The following is a 17,341-nucleotide window of genomic DNA, read 5'->3' on the forward strand; positions in this document are numbered from 1 at the left end:
AGGCAAATGGGTTAAGTGATTTGCCCCCAGGGTCATATAATTAGAAAGTGTCTCAAGGCAGATTTAAATCATGGTCCCCCTGACTGCAGGACTGCTGCACTATCCACTCTTTCTCCTAGCTGCCTCATGGAGTTTGTTTTAGAAATAAAAATTCAATTTGAAAACATTCAAAATAGGACTTTTGTTATGGGAAGCATGAAGTATTCCTTATAAACCAATCTCACCTAAGTCTATATTTGTTCTGCTAATACTCAAGCCATAATAGAGTAAATCCTCATTATATAAAAATTGTTCAGATTATATCTTTAAATGTAATTAATTCTTCCATCATAGAGGAATCATACGAAATTATTGCTTTGTTGGTTTATTGAATAAGTTAATTCATTTGAAAATTTTGTCTTCTATTTTCATACAAATAGGAATAGTGTGTGTGCTTCCTGAAGATGACTTAAAGAGCAATACTTCCACTTCCAACCCAGAGACCTTTGACCACAGAGTAGTTCTTGAACAGCAAGTAATTTCTTCACCAAGCCCTAGTACATTGCTTACATCACTGGATGAAAATAAGATTATATTAGAAGAGCAAAATACTGGAAAGGAAATGAATATATCCGGGCAAATAAAGGAAAATTCTATACCTTCCAGGTTAATTTCATGGATTTTTCTTTATAGGTCTAGTTTCTTTTGACTAATAGTATAAAATAAATGTAAGTTAGAATGTCATTTAACAACACAATTTTAAATTAACTGTTATACCAGATAATGTTGAAGCATAGTTAATCATAAAGTATAAATCAGAATGAGAATTGATGGCACTAGTTTCTTAATTTTAAAAAGAACAGGTTTTTTTTGCTTATAACATTTCACATTGATGTTGCATCATGGTATATTCAAATCTTTGCTGAAATTTATTTAAACTATTCTAAAGTAATTATGAAAATTGACCTAAACTTTGGAGACTGATTAACTCTTTAAGACAACAAAATTGATGTGCTTATAAAGTTCAGCAGATAAAGTAGCTTTTTTTTGAAACATCTATGGTTGATTTACATTTTTCTTCTTCTTTTCAATAGTGACCAGTCTTCTAAAAAGACAAGTTCATTGAGAACAAGAAGCAGATTTCCTAAGCCTAAACCAAACCTTAGTAAAATACTTGGAAAAGATAGACACATTCGTCGGAAACTTACTAGTTTTCCTGCAACTGTGGATCAACAGGTTGACATCCAGAGTGGTGAGTGTTGTGGCTCTTTTTCAGAAATGGAGCTGTTTTTGGCCCCACATTTAAGCTTATAGCATATCAGCATTTGAAATGGAATATTTGTCAATAAGTGTTTTATTTAAGGAGTTTAAACTCTCATAAAATTACACACAGTGAATGAACAAATTACCTTATAATGATTATTTGAATATTCTTAGTACAAAATGATCTTTTATCTGATTCTTATTTGGGGATTTAAAAAATTTAAAAAAATTTTTTATTTTTAAAAATATTTTTCCATGGTTACATGATTCATATCATCTCCCTTCCCTTTTCCTTTCCCCCTTCCTGGATCTGACAAGCAATTCCACTGGAATATACATGTATAATCACTCAAAACCTATTTCCATAGTATTCATTTTTGTAATAGTGTAATCTTTTAAAACTAAAATCCCAAATCATATGCCCATATAAACAAGTTTTTCTTCCGCATTTCTACTCCCACAGTTCTTTCTCTAAATGTGGATAGCATAAGAAAAGCATAGTTGGTGTCCAGAATGAGGGTGATAATAATTATCTGCTGACATTGAGAACACTTTGTTTAATTCCGGGTACCACATTTGAGATAGGGCATAAAGAGGCTAGAGCAGAAGAGGCCATCCAAGATGGTGAGAAGCCTGGAGAACATCCCGTGTGAGGATCAGCTGAATGAATTTGGGATATTTACCGTAGAAAAAGAAAACTTTAGGGGAACTTGGTAGCAATATTGACACTTCTCATATACAAAGAAGGACTGTCATATAAAAGAGGGGTCATGTATTATTTCTTTTAGTCTTAACTTGTTCTTCATGGCCCTAGAGCTTGAAATCTGAAAGAACTGGACTCAAATCATTTCCCGGGCACTTTTTAGGTGTCTGATGGTGAAAGCCTTTTAAAATCTGGACTTGGGCAACTCCTTAGAACTTACCTAGTAAGCTAGATTAAATTGAAGGTCCTGGGAGCAGGTATAGTTTGCCATGGAAGGGAAATCACAGATCTTTTTAAACTCAAGTCAAGTTAAGCTACAAAGTATCTGGGTCCTGATTTGAACCCAGGACTTCCTGTCTCTAGGTTTGGCTTTCTATCCACTAAATCACCTACCTGCCCCTCTTCAACTTTAAGATGTCTTGTTCACTTCCTCCTGAGGTTATAGTTAATTTCTTCTTTGCCACTTATTTTCTAATTTATCAGTGTTATATCCAAAATAGCAGTTCTACCTTCATTACTTTTTTTTTTTTTTTAAACCCTTACCTTCCATCTTGGAGTCAATACTGTGTATTGGCTCTAAGACAGAAGAGTGGTAAGGGTAGGCAATGGGGGTCAAGTGACTTGCCCAGGATCACACAGCTGGGAAGTGTCTGAGGCCAGATTTGAACCTAGGACCTCCCGTCTCTAGGCCTGGCTCTCAATCCACTGAGCTACCCAGCTGCTCCCTACCTTCATTACTTTTGCCTTTTAAAGGATTGAATTTTCAGCAAGGCAAAGATAATTTGTGAGAGAACCATATAATTGCAGTTTTAAGATTGTAAATAAAAAGACATTTAGATTTTTTTTTTATGTTACAAGTAATGGAGATCTTGCTGAAGTAATTTTATCTTTTAAGAAGGTAGTGTGGGCAAAAGAGCTCTGGAGTTGGAGTAGGAAGACCTGGAATAAGTCCTCTCTGAGTCTCAGTTTGTTAACCTGTAAATAGGGGATAATATTAATATTTCACAGAGTTATTATAATGATCATATGAATAAAATGTGTATGAAGTGACTTGTAAATTCATTATAAGTGATATAGATGTGTAAAACTTGATTTTTTTCAATATGATTTTCAGTATTACTTTTTGCAGGATGGGCTTTTAAAATGAAATAGTTTAGACTGGGTTGAGGTTGCCAGGGAGAAATGGTTTAGCAAACAATATGCTTCATAATGTATCAGTCAGATTTAGAATCCATAAATACAGTTGACCATTGTCATTGTTTTTCCTCGTTGCGAGTACTACATCAGTTTTTCTTATTTGGGTATTTAGAAGAACTACTAATTAAGTAAACTATTTTGGTAAGAGTTTAATCAAGAATATGTTTTTTAGTATAAGCCATGTTATCTTGCAAAATATATTGAATAATTTGTTCTGTTTTCTAAAAGAAACAGAATGCAGTGCTTCCAAAGGAGCAGTGTTGGAAGATATAAACCTAGAATCAAAGATTAAGACTGACATACAGACTGGCAAGTTGACAGATCTATGCAGTATTGAATGCACTAATGATGGCAAAGAAGTCAACCATTTTCAAAGGTAAACAAAAGAAGGAAATTACATTTACATGCTAATAGGCTGCTAAGATGCCCCATGTGACTTTACCAGTTTCTTCCAGTCCAGTTTTTGCAACTTTTGGAAAAACTGCTTTTGGTATTAATGACTTTCCTTCTTAGACCTAATATGATACTTTGTTTAGTAACACTTTTCTGTTTTTGTCTTACTAAGTTGTAAGTTCCATGAGGGTAGAAGCAATGTCTTATCTAAACTTTACTTCCTTCAGAGCTTACTACAATTGTTTTTAAAAGATTTTTTAAACTTATTTTTACTGATATTAATTTTTTTTCATTGCCTTCATTTCGAAATATAGCCTTCCCCCTTTCCAATCAGTAAAGTCACTGTCACCCACATTAAAAAAGTTATAAAAGAAAGAAAAAAACCAGTTTAGCCAAACTAGTCATCACATCAATTCTGTCTGACAGTAGATGCTATATTTCAAACCCATGGTCTCTTACCTCTTAAAAGAGGAGTGTGATGTGCATTTTATCAACTCTTATCTAGGGCCAACCTTGGTCAATGAAATATCTTCAGGGTTTCTCCCTCTCCATTCTGCTCTTTTATGTTTTTTTAATGCATTGTATATTTTTTCCCCTGGTTTTGTCTACTAGTTCATATAAGTCTTCCTGCATTTCTCTGAATTCTTGACAATTGATATTTCTTACAGTACATTTCATTACAATTGTGTACCACAGTTTGTTTAGCTAATCCCCAATTGATAAGCACCAATTTTGTTTCCAGTTCTCTGCTACCTAAAAGTGCTAATATGAATATCTGGTATATGTGGAGTCTTTCTGTCTTTGATTTCCATGAGAGCATATGCTTAGCAATAGGATCTCTGCATCAAAAGATTGGGACATTTTATTCTTATTTCTTTTCCTTTTCCTTTTCCTTTTCCTTTTCCTTTTCCTTTCCCTTTCCCTTTTTCTTTTTCTTTTTCCTTTTCCTTTTCCTTTTCCTTTTCCTTTTCCTTTCCCTTTTTCTTTTTCTTTTTCCTTTTCCTTTTCCTTTTTCCTTCCCTTCCTTTCCCTTCCCTTCCCTTCCCTTCCTTTTTTTTGGTTATCATTCCAAGTTGCTTTCCAAGTGGTTGACCCAGTTCACAATTCTACCAGTGGCATATTAGGGTGCTTGTCTTCTCACAGTGCTTCCAAAAGTCTTTGTCATCTTTGCTATTTTGCTCAATGTGAGGTAAACATAGCACAGTTTCCAGCACAAAGCAAACATTTAATAAAGATTTTCCTTGGAGTTATTTTATTCTTGCTTCTCTGAAATATATGGAGTTGGGACATTCAGCCAACTTTATGAATAATTATAATATTGGAGGCAGTTAGGTGGCACAGTAGTTAGAGTGCCAGGCCTGGAGTTGGGGGGACTTAGATCTGGCCTCAGACAGTTCCTAGCTGTGTGACTCTGGGCAAATCACTTACCTCCAGTTGCCTAGCCCTTGCTGATTTCTGTCTTAGAATAGATGGATAGAACACTGGACCTTGTCAGGAAAACTGGAATTCAAAACAAGATTTAGACACTTTTTATTCTGTGATTCTGGGCAAGCCTTAGTCTGACTCAGTTTCCTTAACTGTAAGATTGGGATTATAATAACCACTTACCTCCCAGAGTTATTTTGAGGATCAGATGGGGATAATATTTATAGGATCCTTTGCAAACTTTAAATTGTTAGATAAATTGCTATCTAGCTATTATTAACTAAATGTATAAAATGGCTTGTTTTCTAAGGTGCTATATTGATGAAAACATTGTTTTTATAGTTGAAGATAAATAATTGGATGTTGTATAAAAACACCAATGTATAAAAAGCTGTTTATTCATTGCATAGTAGAAACAACATCAAGCTGTGAGTAAAGGGACTTAAAGTTGTGACCTTGGAAAAATCAATTCTCTGAGCCTCATTTTTCTCATTAGTTTAAAATGTGAGAATTAAATTAGATTATTCAAGACCTTTATAGCAATAAGATTCTGTGATTTTATGCCTATTTTTTCATATATTTTTTGCTTTCAGTGAAGAAAACCAGGACAAGGAATCTCAAGAGTCCCAAATGGTATCTGCTTCTCCATTAGCCACTACCAGTTCTCATGATATCAACTATAATCTCACTGAGATGCCTATAGGAGAATTTCAGAGCAGTGATAATGATAGACACAACTTATTAATGGCTCATTTTGTACAGGTAAAAAAATATCTAGACTTTCCTCTTATCCTTAAGTCCTTCAAAACTCCATATTATTTTACAGTGATAGAATTTTTTAAAAATACGAATGTGTTCTTAGTTTTAGAAATGAAATAGCCAATATTTAGTCAATTCTAGTAATTTGTTTTATGTTGAAGTACTTTGAATCTGTTAACAGCAAAATGGAAGAACCATACCATTCCATTAAACGTCTACATCTCTAGTTAACTTTTGAATTTGATAGATTGTTTGAAAGACTTTATAGTTGGAGTGTTTAAGGGTAAATATGGATGGGGACTGGAAAGGTAATGACTAAAATGGATAAATTGACAAGTGTTCAACTGGCTTTTTCCCCCACCTTCATTTTGAACTTCATATAATTAGTTCCTGTTAAATTGATTATCAAATGTGTAGGAACTCTACAAAGGTCATATACCCATTTGTTACACAGGATTATTTGTCTTATGCCTTTAAAAAAATAAGCCTATAAACATTTGTATTTATGGGTCCATCCACCAAAGCATGAAACTATCTCTATAAATATAAGTACGCCTTTGTAGTGACATTCAATATAATATGATTCTATTCATTTGGGTAATTGATTTGGCAATCTTTCAGTCTTTGAAAATGCTTAGGTTATAATGTTCCAGCTGATAGCACATTCTCTCTGTCTCTCTCATATACTTATATACTTTCTCTCTCTCTCTCTCTCTCTCTCTCTCTCTCTCTCTCACACACACACACACACACACACACACACACACGCCATTCTTGGCCCTGTCTTTGTATGAGCTGATTTTCCCCCCCTCTAACTTTCTGTATGTTTGGGGAGAACCCAAACCTCATTTCTCTCATATCTTATCTCTCTTATTATGACACATCTCCTAGCAGTTACAGATTGACAGACACCTTTGTGGCACATTGATCTGTCACTTTCCCTATCCTCTATTGTGCCCAGAGCTTTCTATGTGTCTAATTAATTTAAATGTGATTATTATCAAGGGCTAAAGGCCATATGCCAGAAGCTGGCCGAGAGGTAAGTTTCTTTCTCCATGTAACTTTTTTCTCTTATCAAGTTGGTACTTGTTCTGTAGAGGGGAAAAAGTTTAGGACCATAATCTAAATTATTTCATTGGATAGAAATTATATAGGTAATGTGATTAGCATACTTAAAGTAAAAACACTTCAGCTTTCACTCCTAGATCTCTTTAATATATATGTGTACACCTATAATTAAACAAATGAAAAACATTACCAAAATGGAAAATTTTTTAAAAAGATCTCTAAGTATTTTGGGTTAAAATAATTCCCATGAATACTTATCTAGTAGCTGTTCATTGTGTCAGATTGTCCTAAAGTATCTTTCATTTTGAATATCCATAGGAGTGTAGATTGAATACTGCTGCAGAAGTTGAGCAGCAAAATATAATCATCCCAGATGACCCTGCAGGTATGACATTCTACTTCTATAGAGTAATTTTTTTACCCTCATACTTTACTCTTATTTATGTATTAAAAAACAAACATTTTTTTCATTCATTAAGAATATTTTTTGTAGATGCTGAAGTGAACTTTAAATCAAGAGTCTTTTAAATTGCTCTTATACTGGATCGTCTTTCTTTGTGAAATGCTATTATTTATACTTTATGTGACTCTTTGTGCTATGACTAACTTGAATACAGTTACTACCTTTTATAATTCTAAATAGAAAAATTGCTAATATATCTTAGTTCAGATTTTCATTATTGACTCTTAAACTTTGATAGTGAATCTGGTTGATAGTGAACATCAAGGCGAAGAGGAGGAGCAGACAATCATTTTAACTCTGGTAGAAATTCCGACAGACTCAGCAGAACAGTTTGCTGGTACATCTGATTCATTAACTGGCCCTCTACTGCCAGCACCCATATTGGTCAAATCAACAAATAAAGAAGAAAGGGGAGAGCTGAGGTAAATTACGATTCTTTTTGCTGAATTTTGGGAAAAGAAATCAATAAATTTATTTTTTTAAATGAAATAAGCTTAGTTGTAATTTTATTTGTAATTACCTCAAATACTTTCCTTTAGTTTCTGGATAGATAGCTAAAGAAGAAATGTATTATGATCATTCTCATATTTGGTTTAAAAAAAAACCCCAGACATTTGGATATTGATGTTTTCTGTATAACCTAATTCTAATTTCTCATGAAAAGTGTTAAGATTTTCCTCTAGCCTAGTTATTTATTAATTCAATTCCTTAATATATAGCAGTGATTCCCAAAGTGGGGGTGCTGCAGCGATCCAGGGGAGCAATGATGGCCAATGTGCATTTATCTTTCCTATTAATTGCTATTAAAATTAAAAAAAAAATAATTTCCAGGGGGCTAAGTAATATTTTTTCTGGAAAGGGGGGGCGGTAGGCCAAAAAAGTTTGGGAACCACTGATATATAGGATGTCCCAAAAGTCTTAGTGCTGCTTTTTTTTTTTTTTTTTAAAAACCCTTACTTTCTGTCTTTGACTCAAATACTATGTATTCATTCCAAGGCAGAAGAGCGTTTAAGGGCTAGGCAATGACAGTTAACTGACTTGCCCAGGGTCACACAGCCAGGAAGTGAGTGAGGCTATATTTGAACCCAGGACCTCCCTTTTCTAAGTCAGGCTCTCAATCCACTGAGCCTCTTAGCTATAGTTTTAAACTTTAGTGCAATTTTAAGCTTAAAGCTATTTTTAAGCTACTAAAGCTTAAAACAACACTAAGATTCTGGGAGGGCTCTATATATAGCAAATAAGAGAAATCAAAATGTCGTAGATTGAAGGGAATTTATTTAAGTCAAATCCCTTTCAATTTGAAAATGCAGTTAGTTATTAAGTATTTCAGATTGAGGGGCAGCTGGGTAGCTCAGTGGATTGAGAGTCAGGCCTAGAGACAGGAGGTCCTGGGTTCAAATCTGGCCTCAGACACTTCCCAGCTGTGTGACCCTGGGCAAGTCACTTGACCCCCATTGTCCACCCTTACCACTCTTCCACCTAGGAGCCAATACACAGAAGTTAAGGGTTTAAAAAAAAAATTTCAGATTGAAAACCCATGCATAAGAATTCAAAGTGAGATCACACCCTAAGAATGAATATAATTAATAAGTAGTCAGTGGTAGTCAAAGAATAATTTGTCATGTTTTTTCATTGGAATGATAGTAACTTATACATTTAGAAAATTCTATTTATTTTAACTGCAGCTTGAATTTCCCATTTGGTGAAGATGCCACACATTTATCTAGTTATGGAATCAGTGTCCAGCCATCTCCTGAAAAGCCTCCAACTGATGTGGATCTGGCATTGAGTAAGACACTTGGCTGTAGCCTTGAAAAAAGCAATAGTCTTATTGCTCCTACAGAACTTAGTGTTTCTACTTCAGGAGAGGATTGTCTGACAATCATCTCTGAGGTAAGAGAACCGTTGAGGACCTAAAACAATCAAGCAAAAATATGAAAGAAAGAGAAAATATTTTGACCAGGTAGTTAATCCAAGGGAAGGATTGTGGATTATTAGGTAAACTTACAGAAAATATGGACAAGAATCTCCTAGAATGGGCAGCCATAAGTGCACACCTGTGCATAATTGGGAACTCCCTTTTCATTGAAATCACAGATCCAGTTGAGTGTCTGAGTATTATTACCTGATGTTTTCTGAGCTAGTGATAGAACAACCTGAGCATTCAGCATTCAGAGAACCATAAAAAAAGTGGGAAGGAATAGTTTGATGAGGAAATATGAAGTTCTTAAATACTTTTATAAATTTCAGAATTATATACAATGAGACAAGCCTTGAGGTATAACCCTCATAGTGCCCAGATTTCTATAACAATCTCCTTTTGTTATTGTGTATTTGGGTGTTATCAGATACCTAAACCAAAGTTTTATGTTCTTGAGATCTCCAAAATGTAACTGATATAGAGGCAATATGAAAAGGGGAAAAGCAAGGGGGGATGTGCTCTTCGTTTAAAGTTAGAGGAGATGAGCTCACATCTCCTCTTTGTGACTTTTTAAACTTTTCTGACCATAAGGAAGTCATTTAACTTCTGTGGGCCTCAGTTCTTCAACTATAGAATAAGGGAGTTGGCCTAGATGACCTCAAGTCTCTTCTAACTATAAGTTTATGAGATTGAGACATATCCTTAAGTCCAGAGGATTATGAATTACTATAATTTATATGCTCTTTATTTTATTCCTTAACATGGTTATAACTGTAATTTCATGGAAGTTCCTAAGCTTAAATGAGAGTAGATTCTTTGAATTCATGGAACACAATTTCAATGTGGAATTGATCCTATAGCCTTGATTGTCACCATTATACTCTAACCATCTGAGCTATTCTTTTATTTATTTATTTTTAAGATTAAAGCCCTTACCTTCTGCCTTAGAACCTTAGAACCAATATTGGTTCTAAGACAGAACAGTGATAAGGCTAGGCAATGGGGGGGTTAAGTGACTTGTCCAGGGTCACACAGCTGGGAAGTGTCTAAGGCCAGATTTGAACCCAGGACCTCCCATCTCTAGGCCTGGCTCTCAATCCACTGAGCTACCCAGCTGCCCCCTGAGCTATTCTTTTAAAAGAGATTTTTGTCATCTTGTTAAAATTGAACAGAGAAGAGAGAAAAGCATTTCTAACTTTAAACATTTATTTAAAACAGGTGTGTTCAGAAGAATTAATAAGTATGCACAAGAATGCTGCAGGTAAGGGGTTTGATGTTTAATATATTGCTCATCCTCATGAATGACCTTGATCTCACTGGATATTTCACAGACTTGAGTTAGTCACTTGAAAGAAGTCATGGTTACCTACTAATTAGCCAGCCTCAGGCATTGTAGTGTAAATGAGACTTCTGCCTATTAATACCCAAAGCACCAAGATTTTTCAGCTTCTGGCTTTTATACTTAATAGCTGTGGGACCTTGGGCAAGTAACTTAACCTCTCAAACCTCAGTTACTCTCATCTGTGAAATAGATATAATCACACCGCCTTTCTGACTGGTAATGAGGATCAAATTATGTAGTTTTATAGTTATAAATATGAGCTATCATCTCTGTTATTAGTATCTGAAGATATTCCTATTTTGGATCTTAACAATTTTCGGTTTTTTCTTTTATGTTGGAATTAAGAGAGTTTCTGGTGCTTTCCACAAAACAATTCATTAGAGTTATTAGTATCTTGTGTAGCTGAAATCAGATATTTATCAGGCTTTTTTTAAAAGCCAAATTTATGCTGAGTGGCCCTAGCCCATATTCTCAATTTTAATGATATCTATTACCTGGAATCACCCTGAAGATTCATATTAGTAAAAAGCTTTGTGACTTGACTTTCTCCTAAAGGTCTTAAAATTTGGGGTTCTAATATCTTTATAATAATTCTTTGGGAAAGTCTTACCAAATTGGCATTTGATGCCCCTCTCCCATTTCCTTCTGTATTTCCCTCTTTTCTTTTCAGACTTTTTTCTTTTTTTCCCCCTCTTTCCCCTTCTACTTTCTTTTTCTAGTTCTGCTCCCCTCCCTCTTCCCCACCTCTTTTCTTTTTCTGCCTTGACTTGCCTTGACTTAGGCTGTCAGTGTATTTAAAGTAATTGCTTAATACTGCTTGAGACAATCAGAGCCAGGGAAGTTGCATTTTTTTATGTGGAGAAAGTGATGTGAAGACTTGGATAGCCAGTGATACTTCTGATTTTGAAAGACCTGATTATTATATATATTATATTAAACATATTTATATGTGTACGCATACACACATATATTCCGTGTGTGTATTTGTATAACCATTTTGGCTTGACCTTCATTTTAAAATTTATATTCAAATCCCAAAGTTAGAATGACTAATCAGTGATTAGAAAGTCCTAGTTGGGGGCAGCTGGGTAGCTCAGTGGATTGAGAGTCAGGCCTAGAGACAGGAGGTCCTAGGTTCAAATCTGGCCTCAGACACTTCCCAACTATGTGACCCTGGGCATGTCACTTGACCCCCATTGCTCACCCTTACCACTCTTCCACCTAGGAGCCAATACACAGAAGTTATGGGTTTAAAAAAAATTAAAAAAGAAAAAGAAAAGAAAGTCCTAGTGTTAGGGTATGCTGAGGCTTTTTTGTTTGTTTGCCCCCCAAAAACAAACCAAACTCATTCTTTACATAAGTAAAAATATTACATAGTATCAGTTACCACTTTATAATCAGACTATTTGTAACACATTCCCAATAACCTTTGCCTCCATTTTTTATAGGACTTTAGTATTTCTAGCGCATAAAATTTTCATTATGCTACTGATTCATGGTACATAGATATCTGAAACTATCAAGGGAAAGAAAAGAACTTTAAAAAATTATATTGCAGTTTCACAAAAGAGTGAATCAGTGTGTCTCTTTGTTTATATTTTGACTAATTTGGTTGAGAAGGATATTGGAATTCTTGGCTGAACATATTCTGAAGATTTCAGTCATCTCTAATATTTCTACTGTTAAAGACTATCAAATCCAGTAAATTGTTAAAAAAGACAAAATTTGGAAATAGTGTTAGAAGGGCTGTGGAAAGGCAGCCTCATTCAAAAGTGTATTGTTGTAAATCTATAAATTGTTAAAATCATTGTAGAAACAATTTGGAATTGTGCTGATAAAGTCATGAAAATATGACTGTATCCTTTGTCCCAGATCCTATTACTAGGTTTATATACATCCATAAAGGCCAAAACAGAAAAGCTCACACCAGGATGCTTTCCAGAATGGCCATAACAATCGACAGATCTATAGTAATATACTTTTGAATGAGTCTGCCTTTTCACAGTCCTCTGTATCAGTTCATATACATCTTTTCATATTGCTCTGGTTTCTCATTTGTGATTTATTACTGTGTAATAATATTCCATTCATTTATCTTTCACAGTTTTTTCAGACATTGTTATCATTAGCTTTAAAAATTGTTTTATTGATACTTTTATTTAACATCATTGTTACTTCCCAGCAATTCCACAAACTCACAGTAGAAACCTCTCTTGTAACAAATAGTGTAGTCAAGCAAAACAAATCAACATAATGACTACCTCTGAAAATGTGTTGTTTTTGAGCAAGCTGAAAACTTGCTTCAAAATCAAGACCTCTGAAGTCCTAGTTGTTTTTTACATCAATCAGAATTCTTGAGTCAGTTGGTATTATTTTTTTCTTTGTAAGTCATCATGAAAATTGTTTTCTTGGTTCAGCTTAATTTATTCCTAAGTAATTTATACAAGCCTTTTCAAGTTTTCCTAAATTCTTCATATTGATTATTTTTTAGGATATAATAATGCTCCATCATATATATTAAAATTCAGTAATTACCCATTTGACTCGCTTTTTAAAAAATAGCTTTTTCGTATTTAAAAAAAGCACTACTATAAAGTTTTTGTATATATGACATCTTTCCTTCTGTTTTAGATCTGACTCAGAGTGTAGGTGCACCATTTACTTCTATTGCTTTAAATTATTTTTTTTTTTTGGCATAGACATTTTATCCATCTTCCATTTAATACTTAAGCTTATTCCAAATGGAACTTTTAAAGTAAATGTTCCAAATTGAGTTATTAAAATAGCTTATAGCTAACAAGAGATATAAGGATTCTTACAAAAAATTACTGATTTTTTAAAATCATTTTAGATCATTTGAATAAATACATTTCCTGAATTGTTTCTTTGTTTGTACTTACTATTTTTTGTGTCTTCTGAAGGAGAGCCTTATGAAAAGCAGACAGTTGTACCTATCTTGGAAAGCACATGTATAATTGCAGAGCCTCAGGAGACACAGAAAGAGCCGTCAGAACCCAGTGTTCAGGGTTCAGAAACTGTGTCTTGCATTGAGATGACACGTACTCAGAAAGAAGAGGATGCTCCTCATTTACCTCAGGATGAAGTTGTAATCTCTGACAAGCATGAAAGAACTGGGTCTACTCATCAATTAGAACAGAGTAGCAAGCCATCCTCTTTGTTATCCAGGTATTGTGAAGAAATCTCTAATTGTGTAATAATTGTTTCCTCTTCTTTTAATTTATCAAATAAATGTATCCTTCAAACATTAAGTGTTGCCATGGATGATAGTTGACAACTTGCAACTCTCTTCTTGACCTGAAATAAAGGCATTCTAGGCACATAAAGAAGAATGTCTTTTTATTTCTGTTTCTAGGCCTGGCCGAAGACCCCTGGGATTTTTATCTTTGATATGTTCAAAGAATAATTTAGAATCTGAAGAAGCCACACCAATGAATAATCAAAAGCGTTTGAAACCTCTAATACCTGTATCAAGGCGTAATATTAAAAGACCAGTTCTCCTAAATGAAGGCAAGAGAAAAAAGCAAGATTCTTGTCCCCTTCCACCTGCAAGTGCTGAAACTCATTCTGAAGCTGGTACTGTTAGCAGCTCAACACCTCAGGTATAGATGGTTACTTCTACATTTTATTACTTTTGTGTGAAATGGAGTAAACGTAGTACTCAAAGAAGGAACATAATGATAAATAGTGATAGGCTACAAAATAAACACATAGGAAAAGGAGAGGAAAAGTTCATTAATTAGGGAGTTAATATTAGAAATTTCTGGATCAAAGCCATTGATCTAATCAAAGTTAGAAACTTTATTATTACTTCTTTAATAACAAAAGAGGTAAAAGAAGAAAGCAGTGTTTGACTTTGAGCAAAGGGTAGTTAGTTGTGGATTCATCAGCTTATATGTTGTTTTAAATTTTTCATTTGCCTCACAACTTAATTGTTTACCTAGTTTCTATTATTGAAGTCTTTTTATGATGCAATGGCATTATCCATTTTTAGAGGCATTCTCTCTGAGACTGAAAATGTCCTTGCTGCCTTAAATGCCAGTTGCTGGAATTTTTTATTTCTTTGGGGCGCAATAATAGAATGATTTCATTAGGAACTGCTGTGAAATGTAGGATTGTATGCCCCTTCATTGATTGCCTTTCCAGATTATAATCTGCTTTGTTTGAATTTCTTGTGTGTAATCCTTAGACTCTACTCATGTTTAACCGTTGGTTGTATAATTTTCACCTACAATGCCAAGAGAAATTATGAGCTCTATTTTAAAGATAGTAAATCTCAAAAATGTAGAGTTGAAACAGTTTGCTTAAGCCACATAGTCTAACTGATGGATAGTTAAGAGAAAGTTCTGACAGAATCCCAATTATGGGTAAAGAATTAGGCCAAGGAAATAGTAACTTTGTGCATTAGTGTTTTATGATATTCTTTTTAAAAATATTTTTATTGCTATATTTTCTACAGTGCCTCTATTTCTAAATAAATTCCTGATGCCTCCTGTTAACTTTCATTTATTAGAAAGATTTTAAAAGAAAGAAAATAGAAGTGGTTTGGCAAAATTTGCTAGCACATGAACTGATAGTGTTCTACAATTGTAGTACTTTTTAATATTTATTTTTCTCACATTATTAGGTTTCCTGTGATCAGTCAGTTGAGGAAGAAAGTTGTAAAAGTGACCAAAAGATGGAAACTGAAGAGGAACCAACTAAAGTTGCTGAATATTTTTTTAGTGATATTTTTATGGAAGTGGATGAAACACAGTAAACCTGAAGCTTTTTTATGCAGCTTGGGATTTTAATTCTGAATTGCAACAACAAAGCAGTATTTAGCTAGAGGATCACTGTTGATTTTTCTTGGGGTTATTTTGTATTTAATGAACTTGGTCTTGAAGCTTTTAAAATCACTGGATTACATTATGGATATTTCCTTCAAATTAGTTGAGTCAAGCAGTTAAGACTGGTTTATCAAATAAATAATGACTCTTGTTTACATTTTGACCCACCTCCTGTGCTGGACACATGTGGACACTTTCTGGTGTCACAGATAAATGCCTTTTCAATCGTAGGCCTGAGGTCTTCGGAGGTTGATTGTATATAACATTTAGTGAACACTTCTTTTTGTGAAGTAATTTCCTGGTAGGGGCCTTTTAAATTGCCTTTGTAATAAGTAGATGGAAGCAGATTGTGAAACTTTAGAGAATGGCAAAGAAGCAACCATTTTCTGTTATCAGCTATTTCTCTGACTATAAATATGTATTTTTGTAATAAAAGAATCCATATTGATGTAAGATTGATGGTTCAAATTGAAAAGTAAATATTTAACTTCCATATTTGTATAGAGGTGAAACATCAAAGAGCTTATTTATTTATTTTTTATTTATTTATAAGAATGCTGTTCTGTTGTAGTCTTTTCACCTGACAGACTTGTGGGTAAGGTAGAAATGATTGTCAGTATTCAATTAGGAATCTCTTCCTCCATTTTAAGCCATTAACCATGTTTATTATAATCAAATATATTTGGATTCTTGGGAGTTGTGAAGCAGAGAGATTTTCCTCAGATCTTAGTTGACTAACTTGGCTCTCAGTGGTATTTTAAGTGGGCTTTTTTTGTTTTTAATTTCAACATAATCACATACTTTGCAACAAGAAAAACTCTTGCATTTTATTTCTAGTTGGTGAGACAGAATTCTTTCTATAAATTAGTGATTGTAAATTGTTAAGTTTTTTGCTGCTTCTTTCTTCCTTCCCTAAATTCTACATGAGTTGATCAGGCAAGCCCTCAAATAAGCAGTTTGAGTTATGGTTAAAAAAAATTCTAATAGATTATCAATTAGACAATTGATTTCATAAATTCTGTTTTCAGTATAAACTCTTGGCCAATTATTTCACTTAAGAGTAATAATTTCAAGGTGCAGTGATTCATCTGTATAATCTAGTTACCATCACAATCTCTTTTCTGCACCTCCCCTCCCCCAGCAGTTCTGATAAAACCTCCCAGAGAATACTTACGGTTTTCCATAAGTAGCTTGATTTTTAGTCTTCCATTAATCAGTCTTTTCCTGAAAGTAGAACTCTTCAGAATGCAAACTGAAATCTAAATTTCACATAGGAAAAAAGAGTATTTCCAAATCTGCCACCACCTACAGAAATTTTCTTATTCTTTAAGGCTGGGTAACAATAATGAAACATATTACCAAATTGCGAGAGAAAAAGCTGTACTTAGAAAAAGTTATATAAAGTTCCTGAATGAGATCTATATATACTTTGAAAATTGTGTAATTGAGAAGAGGGATCAGAATGCAGAATCTGGAACAACTCCAGTCTGGAGGAGGAGCCTTAGGACCTGTGGAAGAGGCATCCAGACACCATAGGAAATATATAGTCTTGAGTTCAGGCTGGGAGAGGGGAGGAGGGCTATTGGGAACTAATCACAAGATTCCCAACTTGATTTCTTCTTTATTCTCTCAGGCTAAAGGCAAATAACAAAAGCCAGTAAAAACAAATCATCCTAGGCTTTACTTAGGTTTTGTATAAGCCAGATTTGGGGAATAGATGATTAGATCAATACAGAAATTATTTCGATTCAAATCTGTTTCCCAAGAAAATTTTTCTTAAGTCATGACTACTGCCCATAAAAAAAGGAGAGTTAAGTCTAAAGTCCATCGAGGAAGAATGAGATAGGATTACAATTAGAAGGGATACTTGCAAGTCAGAGTGAAGATTCCTTCCACTCAGGCATGCATATATGTTTTTCATTCATTTAAGCACCAGATACCGAAAAATCATGATAATTATGAAATTGCTTTTTCATTGTGC

At 34.0% G+C, this 17,341-nt stretch overlaps 1 protein-coding gene across 1 annotated transcript in view; it reads left to right on the forward strand.

Annotated features, from left to right (window-relative positions):
* Nucleotides 1-15,697, forward strand: part of BDP1 (B double prime 1, subunit of RNA polymerase III transcription initiation factor IIIB) — a 107,188-nt gene extending 91,491 nt beyond the window's left edge. Inside the window, exons 30-40 of the mRNA XM_044680712.1 lie at nt 420-645; nt 1,074-1,231; nt 3,371-3,518; nt 5,554-5,722; nt 7,106-7,172; nt 7,489-7,672; nt 8,936-9,143; nt 10,390-10,432; nt 13,435-13,699; nt 13,887-14,133; nt 15,159-15,697. Coding sequence (XP_044536647.1) covers nt 420-645; nt 1,074-1,231; nt 3,371-3,518; nt 5,554-5,722; nt 7,106-7,172; nt 7,489-7,672; nt 8,936-9,143; nt 10,390-10,432; nt 13,435-13,699; nt 13,887-14,133; nt 15,159-15,290 — 1,847 coding nt within the window. The 3' untranslated portion in view covers nt 15,291-15,697. The remainder of the gene's footprint in view (nt 1-419; nt 646-1,073; nt 1,232-3,370; nt 3,519-5,553; nt 5,723-7,105; nt 7,173-7,488; nt 7,673-8,935; nt 9,144-10,389; nt 10,433-13,434; nt 13,700-13,886; nt 14,134-15,158) is intronic.
* Nucleotides 15,698-17,341: the final 1,644 nt, after the last annotated feature.

The sequence above is a fragment of the Gracilinanus agilis genome, chromosome 1 (assembly GCF_016433145.1).
Source record: "Gracilinanus agilis isolate LMUSP501 chromosome 1, AgileGrace, whole genome shotgun sequence".
Taxonomy (NCBI): Eukaryota; Metazoa; Chordata; class Mammalia; order Didelphimorphia; family Didelphidae; genus Gracilinanus; species Gracilinanus agilis.